Genomic DNA, 14,309 nt, shown 5'->3' with positions numbered 1-14,309 from the left:
TATTTTAAATATATACACATATGTCCTCTATAGAAAAGCTAAATATCAACTTAAATCATAAAAATACAAAAGAAATAAGTAACCTCCTTGATATATAACTATATCCCATACATAAACAATATGGAATAAAACATTTTCTCTAACATGCAAATCAAAACACACAAATACACTGTGACTAAATGTTTATTCTTAACCTTGGAAACAGCAAAACAAACCCACACAACAATCTTTCTTAGCAGATGGAGTCACCCAGTTTTCATTGAAATGCAGATTTTCAAATTCCTATTCCTCTCTGCATTTTTAGGACTTCATGTCCACGTTGGCTTCAAAGTTAAAATATTCCATGACAGCTGGGTGAACTCCATCCAAGATGTCAAACCTACTTTGATATTAATGTCACTAATCATTGTCTAAAACACCATATTACCATATTACATGTAGAGAAAGTTTTCAGTATCCTCTACATGTAAATATGTAAATATGTAAATATGTAGGTCAACGCTCTCAGCACTGAGGGGGAAACACCATGATATGTTGAGGACAGCTACAGCTCACTGACTCTGTGTGTTTGCATATGTGTCCTGCCTCTCTGCTCCCAGCCGTTAAGAGGCCAGTGTTGATCAGTGGCTGTCCAGGCCTTTCAGAGCCACTGACACGCCGGCAGCACAATGATGATGTCACTGATCCTACTGCTGGCCACCCTGGGGCTCCTTGTTCAGGGTGAGACTGTTGTTGTTCCAGGACAGACTGACTCTCTCAGATGTAAAGCCAGTACAAGTGTTAGTTATGAGGTAGATTGGTACCTTCAGAAACCTGGAGAAGCTCCTAAACTCCTGATTTATGATGCTCAAACCATCAGTCTGGAGTTTCAGATCGTTTCAGTGGGAGTCAGTCTGGAACTGACTTCACTTTGACCATCAGAGGAGTCCAGACTGAAGATGCAGGAGTTTATTACTGTCAGCAGGATTAAAGTCGTCCGTTCACACAGTGATACAATGTCGTACAAAAACCTCCTTCAGCTGGAGAAGAACTGATCTGAATCAACATCTGCAGAGTTATAGAAACACTTTAGTAATTTACTGACAATGAAGTCAAACACATTAAAACTAGTTTTTGACATGAATTTTCATGTTTCCTTTATAGATTACATTTCAAATAAAATAGATTTAAAAGTTTTATATTGAAGTCACACAGTTTAGTTTTCTACAGACGTAAACACACATGTTGTATTTTGAGATCAAACTACTGATTCTGATACTGTTATGATATAATGTGCTGATAATAACTTACCTCATAATTCAAATGAAATAAATTCATCATAGACTTTTTAGTTTAATTAGATTCATGAAACTTTCAGGACATTTCTAAACCCATTTCAACATGAGAGTTTCTACCAATAGCACATCTTCATTTATGAGATAAATATTGTAAATCTGACTTACCTTGAAATACTTCAAAAATTAGCTTTGTCACTAAATAACTAATTTGCAGTTTGTGTAGTGAAGCAGTTTCTGCGATCTAGCTTTAAGGAAGCTGGAAAAAAGAATAAACTTATTTTTATAATGTCTTGGTTGCATTAATATTACATTACAGTTCATTCCAACTGCTTACACACATTTTCAAAACTATGTCTCCTTTTTTCAAAACTCTAAACACAATTCGCAAAACTGCACACATAAAATGCAAAATGCCTCATATCGCCTTCAAAATATAACACTGCATTCAAAATGCCTTAAACACATCCCAAAATGAAGCACTTGCATCAAATGGCACTTTTTTCATAATAGTACGTTTTTGGATATACCATTTACACACTATTGTTCTAAATCTAATACTCTTTTGTCTTTCATAGGCCTATGTGTACACTTTCATAAATTGTTTTACAGTGTAAGTAATCTGCTAAAATGTGCTGAGAAATTCACTGTAAACACCAATGCAGTGTTGAAACAGCAAATATTTATTTGTCAAAATATTACTGCTGTAGCACAGTATTGTATACAGTACCATACAAGAAAAGAAAAGCATAAACGTATGTAAACCAAAAGTATAATTTTTACCTTTATTGCCAAAAATGAATATTTTTTACAACACTGTACTGCAGAAATAACCATTAGATTGTTGCAACCTGTTCTAATTTCTGAAGGTTCAAATTATGGATGCTACTGTGAAGGACACAAGATGAGCAGGACTCCTCCTCTTCCTCCTCCTCTTGGCATTCCCCTGCTGCAGCTCCTCACTGGAGGGGGGCAGCACCGTCAGGGTGGGACGGACATCACCTAGGAGACACCAATCAGCTTAGAGGACACCTTTACTGTGTGAGAGCTGAGTTTCTCCTTTAAGGAGTTTCTGTCAGATGGTTTTTCTGCTCCACCAGTCACTCACTCACACATTGTTTCACTTCCCTTTAAGAAGCCTCTCATGTAAATCAGCACAGAGAGAAATGACACTGTTCTTGATCATAAAAGTTTATTAAATCAAGGAGTTCAGCATCAATTACAAGCTCTGCAGCAGCTTGGAGAGTGACCCAGCCCGATGGCCACTCTGTCTCTCTGTACATCAAACACAGCTTATATAGGATATGTGTAGGTATCTGTTAGGAACCATAGAAGGGTTTGAGTCTGCAAAATAAAGCTCCGAACCATAGAAGGGTACAGTACTATTCTGAGGTAACAAAACAAGGGGTTGGAGGTCAAATTCTATAGTAAAGGGTTCAGTCCCTACATAACCACCAATCACTGCTCTCCCCTTAGGAGGTCACTGACCCTCTGTCCTGCTGCTAAAGTGCTTAAACTGTTATGAGTCAAATGCACATATATTGGATACCACACTGTCTTAAACTTTCAAAAGCTGAATTTAAAGTATGACTTGATAATATTGTATTTAGTATATGAGCAGAAACTTACTTCCAACATCCAGTCTGGTTCCTCCACTGAACGTTTCCCACAGTAATACAAACTCCGCCATACAAAAACCTCTCACTGTAGAGAGACATGGCTCTCTGACTTTGACACAAACAAACTCACCAAAAATAGTTTCTGTTTGTAACATTTTATCAGCTGACATGTGAAAATAAGACTTGAATGAATGTTTTAATTGTTAATTTTAAAATAAATTTATACATTTTCTTCTCTAGCAATTAACTGAAATAAGTCAGTATGTGTCTAGAAGCATGAAACCAAAATAATGTAAAATATATTTTTTAAATGTCTTATCAATACTGATTGATCCATTGATAAACAGAATCATCAGAGTAATCCAAGTCCCTGCTGGAGTCAGTCAGAGCATTTCCATAGAGAGCCACTTTGCATCAGCAGCACCATGCTCCAGTGCTCTGGGAGAGTTTATAGTCCTGAGAGTTGAACACTGGATGACTGACAGCTGTCCTTCATGACAACAGAAGCCACAGAAATCCTCCTCATCAAAAACATGACTTTGATCTGCGTCCTCATCTGGACTCTCCTCTGCTGCTGCTTCACAGGTAAAGTCCAGAGAATCAAACTCCTCTCCTCTATGAACATCCGTCCCTCTGAAATGAAGCCCACAAAACCATGACGCTGCTTTATGTTTTTGTCTCTGTATCCTCAGAGTCCAGAGGCCAGGTCACAGTGACTCAGCCTGGAGCAGTGAGCTCTGCTCTGGGAGGCTCCGTCTCCATCAAATGTAGGACCAGTCAGGATGTATATAGCTCTAACTATTTAGCCTGGTACCAACAGAGAGATGGAGAAACTCCTAAACTGCTCATTTACGCTGCTAGCAATCGAGCATCAGGGATTCCAGGTCGTTTTACAGGCAGTGGATCAAACTCTGACTTCACTCTGACCATCAGTGGAGTCCAGGCTGAAGATGCAGCAGTTTACTACTGTCAGAGTTTTCATATTATCAACAGTCAGTGGTTGTTCACACAGTGAAAAAGCGTCGTACAAAAACCTCCCTCAGTCAGACTGAACAGAAACTGAACTGACTGCTGCAGCTGGAAGCTACTGCAGAGACTGATACACTTCACTGAGGACACACACACACTGTCATATGTGAGGTTGAAGATTTCACAACTTTTGCTTTAACCACCAATGAACATGTACCAAATAAGCTCAATTACAAAAAAATATGAAATCAAATTTCTTTCTCCATCACAGCTTCTCAACATCCATTCATGTCTTTTTATAATCCTAATGTCTTTTCTAATTTGCCCAATAGTCCTGAGTAGCCAACCTGGGAAAGCAGATAAGAAAATTCTTGGTCATGACCTTTGACCTCAGCCTCATACTGGATTAAAGCAATTTCAACTATATACATTTAATTGGAAATATGAAGACACAGATTGTCATCAGAAACATTCAGGATCAGAGACTGCCCAAACAAAACCAGTACATCCCTGAATGCACAAAATAGTATTTTAAATATATACACGTATGTCCTCCATAGAAAAGCTAAATATCAACTTAAATCATAAAAATACAAAAGAAATAAGTAACCTCCTTGATATATAACTATATCCCATACATAAACAATATGGAATAACACATTTTCTCTAACATGCAAATCAAAACACACAAATACACTGTGACTAAATGTTTATTCTTAACCTTGGAAACAGCAAAACAAACTCACAACATCCATCCACTAACTGTGGAGCTTTCAATCACATCACATGATCTTTCTTAGCAGATGGAGTCACCCAGTTTTCATTGAAATGCAGATTTTCAAATTCCTATTCCTCTCTGCATTTTTAGGACTTCATGTCCACGTTGGCTTCAAAGTTAAAATATTCCATGACAGCTGGGTGAACTCCATCTGCTGAGGAAGATCATGTCATAAAAACAGTAATGTAACTGATGATGACTTCCATGTTTTCTGGTTGGAGTTTCTCGAGGAAGCTCTCTGAGATCGTCGGCCTCAACATCCCCTCAAACACCCAACACTACTTTACTTGAAGAAACTTCCATATTACAGACACCTACAGATGTCAAACCTACATTGATATTAATGTCACTAATCATTGTCTAAAACACCATATTACCATATTACATGTAGGGGAAGTTTTCAGTATCCTCTACATGTAAATATGTAAATATGTAGATCAACACTCTCAGCACTGAGGGGGAAACACCATGATATGTTGAGGACAGCTACAGCTCACTGACTCTGTGTGTTTGCATATGTGTCCTGCCTCTCTGCTCCCAGCCGTTAAGAGGCCAGTGTTGATCAGTGGCTGTCCAGGCCTTTCAGAGCCACTGACACGCCGGCAGCACAATGATGATGTCACTGATCCTACTGCTGGCCACCCTGGGGCTCCTTGTTCAGGGTGAGACTCTCTTCTGAAAACTTTGCTTCAGGATGCAACCAGGTTCACCACAATGATGTTCTGCTGTGATGGAGAAACACTGAAACAAGCAGCATTTACCTTCTTCCATCTGTTCTCCATGTTAAAGAAACGAGACTCTTCTGTTTGGATGTTGATCATCTTTCTCCAAACTGGATTTGTCTCAATAACCCTTCTCCTCTTTTTCTTGTTTTCCAGATTCATCAGGAGAAATCATCCTGACTCAGTCTCCTGGAGCTCAGTCTGTTGTTCCAGGACAGACTGTCTCTCTCAGATGTAAAGCCAGTTCAAGTGTTAGCAATGAGGTAGACTGGTACCTTCAGAAACCTGGAGAAGCTCCTAAACTCTTGATTTATCATGCTACAAACCGTCAGTCTGGAGTTTCAGATCGTTTCAGTGGGAGTCAGTCTGGAACTGACTTCACTTTGACCATCAGAGGAGTCCAGACTGAAGATGCAGGAGTTTATTACTGTCAGCAGGATTACAGCTTCCCGTTCACACAGTGATACAACGTCGTACAGAAACCTCTCGCAGCTGGAGAGGAACTGATCTGAATCAACAGCTGCACAGAAACCATAACACTAGGTCAGGGGTGTCAAACTCATTTTCACAGAGGGCCGCATAAGCAATACGGTCACCCTCAAAGGGCCAGTTGCAACTGTAAGACTGCATAAACGTAACTAATCCTTAACATATTGTTAAACAATTGTCTCTTTATTTCATTATGTATTCAAGTTAAGGACATTTATCAGATGTAAAAATATAGCCTTAGTAAGAAAATTTCTCTGTGTTATTATAACATAAGTAAATGAATTTATCAGATTTAAAAACCCTCATTACTTCATCAATCAAAGATCCAACATTTCAAGTAAATAACAAAGACAAATATCATCAAACATAATCTTTTCACTTTTTCACAGTCCAGAGGTGCAGAAAGCTGCTAATAACATGAGGGACAGATGTGGCATTTCATAAAACAAATAGTCCAGCTGCACACAGCCTTGCAGAGGGGATACATCCAACTAATGAGAGATAGTTTGATTACCTGGAAAATGCAGACGTATAGGCTACTGGAGCCTAAGCCTAGTTCACACTGCACAATTCTTAGCCCGATTTGCCGCTCGGCGACCGTCAGGCTGTGATCGGGAGTAAATCAGCGGTTGATCGGTGTGAACTACTCAAAGACGCATCAAAACGCCTCCTCAACACATTTCTGCCATATCGCAGACATCTGCCAGATATCTAGCACGCCAAATATCTGGAGGAGTCGGCCGACTCGACATCCACATCCAGCCAATGAGAGCAGGCAGCTGGCAGAGCAGGTAGCTACTTTTTCACCGCATGTCAAGGCATTCACAATTTCAAACGTCTTTACAAACGAAAGGTCTGGTTACATTACAATGACAATGAGGTTTGATTGTATTCATGTTGTGTAGATTGTTGGATTAGTTGTCATTTATTTACCCTTGTGGTATTCCATCTACCATTGTTGGTATTTGATAAGCATTGTTACCTCTGGAAATATTTGTATATTATTAGTATGTATGGTATGAATGTGTGGTTTTGACTTGTGCATCCACTGTTTCTAAATGAGGTATTGTTATTATTATTATTAAATTTTTTTTAATTAGTAATATTTTTTCTTTGAGATTATTGATGAAGGAAGCAGCTATTTTTTGTATGTATAAATTCTTTGATAGACTGGGGTGGGGTTTAATAAGTTTTACTTCTTCCCACTCCATTTCAAGCATAAGTGTATAAGTTATTATTATTGTGTATCTTTTCTGTTGTCACACTATTTTGCTTGAAATAAATAAATAAATAAATAAATAAATACACTTTTTACTCACCTCCGGCTTTCTCTGTAGCTCAGACAATCCCTGCTACCTGCGTGTCCTAATGCATTCTTTCACCCAGATTCTTTGTCTTTGTAATTGCTGTGTTTATAATAACAAACAACAGCTGTTTTGTCTGTAGGTTCGCGTCATTTCCCGTTTCGTGTGTTTTTTTGACAAAACGTGGTTTGGAAACCAGCATCAGGTGACACAGTCGTTGTCAGCTCGTGTAGTCTGTGACCCCCTGTCACAGATCAGTCACGTAGTGTGAACGCCACAACGACTTCAAGACCCCCATCACAAGACGGCAAGTTGTGCAGTGTGAACGGCACGGCCATCGGCCGACGCTGTCTGTTGTCTGCACGAGCCTTAAATAACGTTGATCCATCATCACTGATACTGTCTCATAACACAAAAGACATAGGCCTAGCCTACCGGGTTTTCTCCTTGAATCACAAACATGTATTCACTTTCCCACCATTGATGAGTTTGCCTTCCTTCTGCATAAAGTTTTCTGGTCTTGGACATTTAGGGATTGTTTGTATACATTTCTCATCTCCACTTGTCGGAAAACCACCATAGTGGGTGTGGAAACATCGCAATCTAGTGGCGGGATACCGTCACTTCTCGGGTCACAAATCGACATGCATTGTGGGAGATGTAGTTTATGGCAGCATAGACTTTTATTTTCAGACAATCATGAATCTTTAAAGCTTTCACGGGCCACATAAAATGATGTGGCGGGCCTTGAGTTTGACACATGTGCACTAGGTCTTTCAATATTAATACAGTATAAAAGAAACAACAGCACAACAAAAGTGTAACAAAATCATAGAAATTCATCATGTGAAAGAATTACTGTCTTGTTGTCATTGTTGAAAGTTTTCCCTCTCCTAAACAGGAGCAGTGGCCAGAGCCTAATATCTAACACTAACCAATTCTTCTTCTTCCTTTTTAGTTTAGCCTTACTAGAAAACTACAGAGTGCTGGTGTTGCAAAACTGTAACTTTATCACTAATGAAATATTGTGGTGAAGCAAGACACTGGTTCATGAAAGGTTTCACAACACACCCTCACAACTTTTGTCAAACATGCTCAATCTGCCTAAGACACAACACAGGGAGGGGATTACATGTTTCATTAGCAGCACATGACCTTGTGTTGTGAGTGAAGGAGGGATTGGGAACGCTTAGGCACCCTTTGTCTCGGACTCACAGGCTGTTAGACAGCAAACATCAACACAAGGGAGCTAGTGGGAAAACTCCTGGTCTCATCCACTGCTGATTTAAGAGTGAGTAGCATGTTTGTCTCTGGAAGGAGACATCCATGGGACCCAGTCAGACACCCAGACATGTGTGGGCCTACGAGGAACAACACAGATGTTTGCTGCCATTGCAATAGCATTAACAGTTCCTCTGTTGCAGTTCTTAGATCACAAGCATGATGCACAAAAGCCACCACAACAGTACACCACAGTGAACTACACACAGGCATTGACATCACATAGCAGTGTTAGAGGCAAGAGAAGCACCCAAAGAGGCTGGGATGCTTGGATAATTTTAATAACTCCTCTTGTACGTTTGTGCCCAACAATACAGCTCCAGATGGTTCGGTGACCCCAGTGCTGGAAGGAATGCGTTCGCTACGAGAAGAACTTGCAGAGAACTCTGAAGTGGACACTAATATGTTTGACTGGTCTGATTCTGTATTTGCTAAATAAAAAGCCTTAGTGATGCCCATACTAGCAGGCCTAATGATTGCTGTAGCGCTGTTACCTCTCTGTGGATGTTGCATTATTCCATGTGCCAGAGGTTTGACTGTAAGAGCTATTGATAAATGTGTGTCTATTCAAATGATCACACTCCATGAACAAGTGAACATGCCATTGTTGCAGCAGCAGAACTGTGATGAAAGGAAGGACCCAGATTCGTTTTCTTGGTTAAACTGGTGTAGATTACATCATGATGCCTTTCTATGACCTGATGATCTTTTTGTAATGCTGTATATTCTTGAGTGATCAAAGAATGCTCACAAGGGAGGAGTATGTGATGGGAATTTGATATTTGTGTTTACTGTTTCACCCTGCATGCTCCATCAGAATAGACCAATGTGTCACTGTGTGGTATATGCAACACTGACATAAAATCTTTGGTTTGAAAATCTGAGATAAGAACCTTCTCATGTTGAAAGTACTTTATATTTTTAATCCTTGAAACTGTATTGAGTAATGTAGATTTGTACAAACTACATTTTAAATGAATTCATGAAAACACCCGCTTTCATTCTTTCATTCACACCTTGTTTATACCTGCATTTAGAAAGTTCTCTTAATGCAGCTATAAAGAGAAACTTTACAGTGTCTCTGCTAAACAGAGACTCTGTAAGGTGAGACTCAAGGAGAACAAGAAATTACCTCAGATATAATCCTGCACTGATAAAATGAAGGAAAATGCATCTTTGTTGGTAAAAAATAAAACTATCATGAAATATTATTTAATTTGAAATAACTTTTTTTTATTTTCTTACAGTGTTAACAGCATGAGCATTATTACATCAATGAATCTTCACTACTTAAAGTTGAATATTGTTAATATGATCTGATGACAGAGTAACAGAGTACAGTCACTATAACAGAAATGAAAACAACAAATTTGATGAACTGGTCTTTATTGTGTTGAAATAATCCAAATTAAATCCAGTAAACAAACTTAACCATGAAACATGTGATTAGAGAATGACTTAAGGAAAGAAAGAGACACAGACACAGAGAGAGTTACAGAGTTCAGAGAGTAAAACCAGTAGCAGAGTCCCAGTGAGTCAGGTCAGGACTGGGAACACTGGTCTCTCCTCAGTGTCTCTGAGACCAGAGCCTGGGAGCCCTGGGTGGCCTCACAGGTCACAGAGCCCACCTTCCTCCACTGGTCTGCAGGGAGCCTCAGGGTGCTGCTCCAGCTGTAGCGGCCGTCCTTCTCCAGCACCCCGGGGCTCCTGCTCTCCTCCCAGCTGCTGCTGCTGCTGCTGCCGTCCACCTTCCAGGCCAGACTCCAGTCTGAGGGGAAGCCCTTGTTGGCCAGGCACATGAGCGTGGCCTTCCCCTGCTGCAGCTCCTCACTGGAGGGGGGCAGCACCGTCAGGGTGGGACGGACATCACCTAGGAGACACCAATCAGCTTAGAGGACACCTTTACTGTGTGAGAGCTGATTTTCTCCTTTAAGGAGTTTCTGTCAGATGGTTTTTCTGCTCCACCAGTCACTCACTCACACATTGTTTCACTTCCCTTTAAGAAGCCTCTCATGCAAATCAGCACAGAGAGAATCATCATACAGAACGACCTGAAACATATCAAACTACAGATTTAAAATATCAAATTTCTCTTCAATAATTTCAACTATACATTAATTTAAAACATTTAGAGGAAACAAATACAGAAAATGAACTGACCAGAAGGAAATGTTCTTCATATGTATTTCACTCATCGTTACCAACGTTTTTAAATGATTTCAAACAAAATTTCTAACATATATGCAACATTTGGAAGTATCCATCTTTATCTTCTATCTGTTCAATTTTACCGGAAGAAAGTTAATTTTATTAAATCCTAACAACAGTTATTATGGCAGTGGAAATTTCAAAACTAATCTTGGCATACATTTTTACCTTAAGATTAAAGTTTGATCTTTTCGCCACTTCAGGGTGTTTGAATTTCAGTATGACAGGTATGTGTAAAGAAAAGTTTAGTCAAGCTTCTCTGAGTTAGCCTCCATGGTAAAGGAGAGATATAAAAACATGAACAATAAAAGTATTGTGCCTCAAACTTTCAAATCGTGAATTTAAAGCATGATTTGACAATGCTGTATTTAGTATTTCAGCAGAAACTCCAACATCCAGTCTGGTTCCTCCACCAAAAGTCCACCATAGTGATACAAACTCATTGAGCCGCCGTACAAAAACCTCTCACTGTAGAGAGACACGGCTCTCTGACTTTGTCAAACTAAACTAAGGCTACAAGCCTTCAAGCTACAACTTTACCTTTAATATTGTAAATAGTGATTTCTCCTCAGGTTTAGCCTACTGTTCTATATTTAATGGAACAAGTTTTTGAATTGGATTTGCTGAAGTGAACATTTAATCTTAGTGCATAATATTTTATTAAATATTATACATTAATTTAGAAAGTCAAATAGTTTCTTGGCATGCTGAATATAAAAGAACAAAAACAGCTCTTAAAATAAAAGTTTGTTAAAGGTTTGACTTACTTCCAACATCCAGTCTGGTTCCTCCACCAAAAGTCCACCACAGTGATACAAACTCATTGAGAGCCGTACAAAAACCTCTCACTGTAGAGAGACACGGCTCTCTGACTTTGACACAAACAAACTCAACAACATGGCTGTTTCTTCAGCTCTATGTTAAATATGAAAATAAGACAGTGTAAAATTTCCAGAATGCATGTTTTTATTTGATATATTATTTAAAATGAAAGTTTCTTATTCTTATTTAAATAAGATAAAGGACAATTTGAAACAACATATGTCTAGAAGCATGAAACCAAAATAATTTATAATATATATAAAATAGTATATATATATTAAAATAGTTTTTAAAAGATTTATAATTAATACTCAGATCCATTGATAAACAGCATGATCAGAGTAATCCAAGTCCCTGCTGGAGTCAGTCAGAGCATTTCCATAGAGAGCAACTTTGCATCAGCAGCACCATGCTCCAGTGCTCTGGGAGAGTTATAGTATATATATATATATATTATCTATATATATATATATATATATATATATATATATATATATATATATATAGATAGTACTATCTATGGCATCATTGATTTTTTCTATGAGATCAAGAATCGCCATAAATGGTGCTCTTTTTCCTAAATCCATCCTGTGATGAAACAAGAATATTACATTTTTTAAAGTAATTACTAAGTCTAGTATATACAATTCATTCCAATACCTTATAATTGGTGGACAATATAGGTACGGGTCAATAATTGTGCATACTATTTTTATCACCTGACTTAATAACTGGTACAATTCTAGCAATCTTTGTCATTTTGGGTACAGTCCCACAAAGTAAAGAAAGATTAATAGAGTAGACGAGAGGCTCCGCAATTTAATTTACAATAGATTTAAGAATTATGCTACAGATTTCATCCGTCCCAGCTGTGTGGGAACTTTCCATGTTCAAAATGATTTTAGAGAGTTGATTTTTGTTAGTGTATGTTAAAAAGAATGAATTCATATAATTGCCTTGCAGTGAAAGTAGCACCCTTTGGTTGTTCCAGTTTTGTTGGAGAGGTCTTTACCTATAGAGATAAAGTGACTGTTAAAGCTATTAGTGAGATCTAGTCAAGATCACTACTAGCATTTCTGATATTGTATTTTGTTTTGATGTCGGGAAGTACAGTGGTTTTGTATCCACTAAGGACTTCATTGAGCACCTTCCAGGATCGTTTTGATCACCTTCAGCAGCCTTTATAAGCTCGGTGTAGTGCCTTTGCTTACCTATCTGTACATGTGTAAGCTTATTTCTATTTCGTATGATTCCTTATGTGCATCACTTCTTTGTTTTGATGGATTTTAAAATATCCCTGGTATGCCACACTTTCCGATCTACAGCACCACTTTTTATGTTCTTTCGGGTATTGTACGATCAATGGAGTCAGTTAGCTCATCAATTAAAACATTATATGCAATGTCTGGGTCTTTGCAGTTATATACTGAATCCCAATTTTGGCTTTAAGATTTCTGAAAAGCTTTTGTTTTAAAATGTGGAAAATCAGTCTTTTAGCAAAATCAATGAAAAGTACAATGGGAAAATGATCTATAGTATTACACCTGAATCCATACTAGCATTGTCAATATCTGAAATGATGATGTCAGATTGATCTGATGGATTCCATTACCCTAGTATATGAATTTATGGTGGGGAAAAAGACGAAGAATAAAGAGTATTAATAAAATAATTTTTTGCCTTCTCCTCTTTTGAGATTTCAATATTGACGTCCACAAGAATAAAACATTTTCTTATTTGTATTTATCAGATATAAAAGTTAATCTAATTTGGTTTTGAAAATGTCATGGTCAGAGTCTGGAGGTCAATAAATAACTCCAACAATGACATTTTTACATTTGTCTCAATAAATTGACAATCCGAGTGACCATCTTCAATACTGAGGCAATCACAAATACTTACGGAGTGTCCTGAATCTACATATAGACATACTCCACGACCTGGTCTAACTAATCCGTTTTTGTTATACAGCTTATAACCATCGAGATTAAGAATATCCAGGTATGATGTGTCATTAAGCCAGGTTTCACTACAGCCAATCACGTCAAAACTACTGCCTATACTAGCCAAAAGAAAGAAACAACATGATGCCCACACAACTTCTAGTGTTAAGGTGTAAAAACGAATAGGTATTGTCTTCGACTGTTCGGGGTCAGCCCTAATAATTAGTTACATTATTTTGTTGGTCGATTGCGTGTTCTGAAGTGAGCTCGTCCTGCATAGCCAAAGTGAATCTTCTCAAAAAAATATGATAAATAGAAACTTTAATGAAAATCTTAATCCTTGACAGCACATCAACTGAATGCAAATGAAACATTAAGAAACAGACAGAAGAGGGAACAATGAATATCAACCTCTGAAACGTGAGTGACTCTGAAGAAATAAATGTGATGTGAAGAACAATGCAAACAGTAAAGCTTCAGTTACAAATCAGTATCAACGTGTCTCCACTACACAGCAGGAAACTGACAGTTCGGTGTAACCTGTAATCTGTTCTGGCAGTGATGTGTAATGGATGCAACATTAAATGGCTGAAATGGCAAACTCCATTCGAAAAAAACAGAAAAAGTAATATAGTAACTTCTGCAGCTAACTTCTAAGCTCATGTCCCTGCTGGAGTCAGTCAGAGCATTTCCATAGAGAGCCACTTTGCATCAGCAGCACCATGCTCCAGTGCTCTGGGAGAGTTTATAGTCCTGAGAGTTGAACACTGGATGACTGACAGCTGTCTTCATGACAACAGAAGCCACAGAAATCCTCCTCATCAAAACATGACTTTGATCTGCGTCCTCATCTGGACTCTCTTGCTGCTGCTCACAGGTAAGTCCAGAGAATCAAACTCC

At 38.3% G+C, this 14,309-nt stretch overlaps 2 gene segments (V, D, J or C); one reads left to right on the top strand and one right to left on the bottom strand.

Moving 5' to 3' along the window:
* Positions 1-5,248: 5,248 nt before the first annotated feature.
* Positions 5,249-14,309, top strand: part of LOC119907337 — a 13,089-nt gene continuing 4,028 nt past the window's right edge. Inside the window, 2 exon segments of the V gene segment in view lie at positions 5,249-5,302; positions 5,519-5,817. Coding sequence covers positions 5,251-5,302; positions 5,519-5,817 — 351 coding nt within the window.
* The window catches only part of LOC119907338, a 6,468-nt gene continuing 1,964 nt past the window's right edge, over positions 9,806-14,309 (bottom strand). The window contains 2 exon segments of the V gene segment in view: positions 9,806-10,306; positions 11,412-11,442. Of these exon segments, the coding sequence occupies positions 9,978-10,306; positions 11,412-11,442 (360 nt within the window).

This window comes from Micropterus salmoides, unplaced genomic scaffold (genome assembly GCF_014851395.1).
Source record: "Micropterus salmoides isolate LMB-PRFRI ecotype aquatic unplaced genomic scaffold, ASM1485139v1 Ms_hic_scaffold_17, whole genome shotgun sequence".
NCBI lineage: Eukaryota > Metazoa > Chordata > Actinopteri > Centrarchiformes > Centrarchidae > Micropterus > Micropterus salmoides.
The sequence above is the reverse complement of the archived record's forward strand: the minus strand, read 5'-3'. Positions and strand labels throughout refer to the sequence as shown.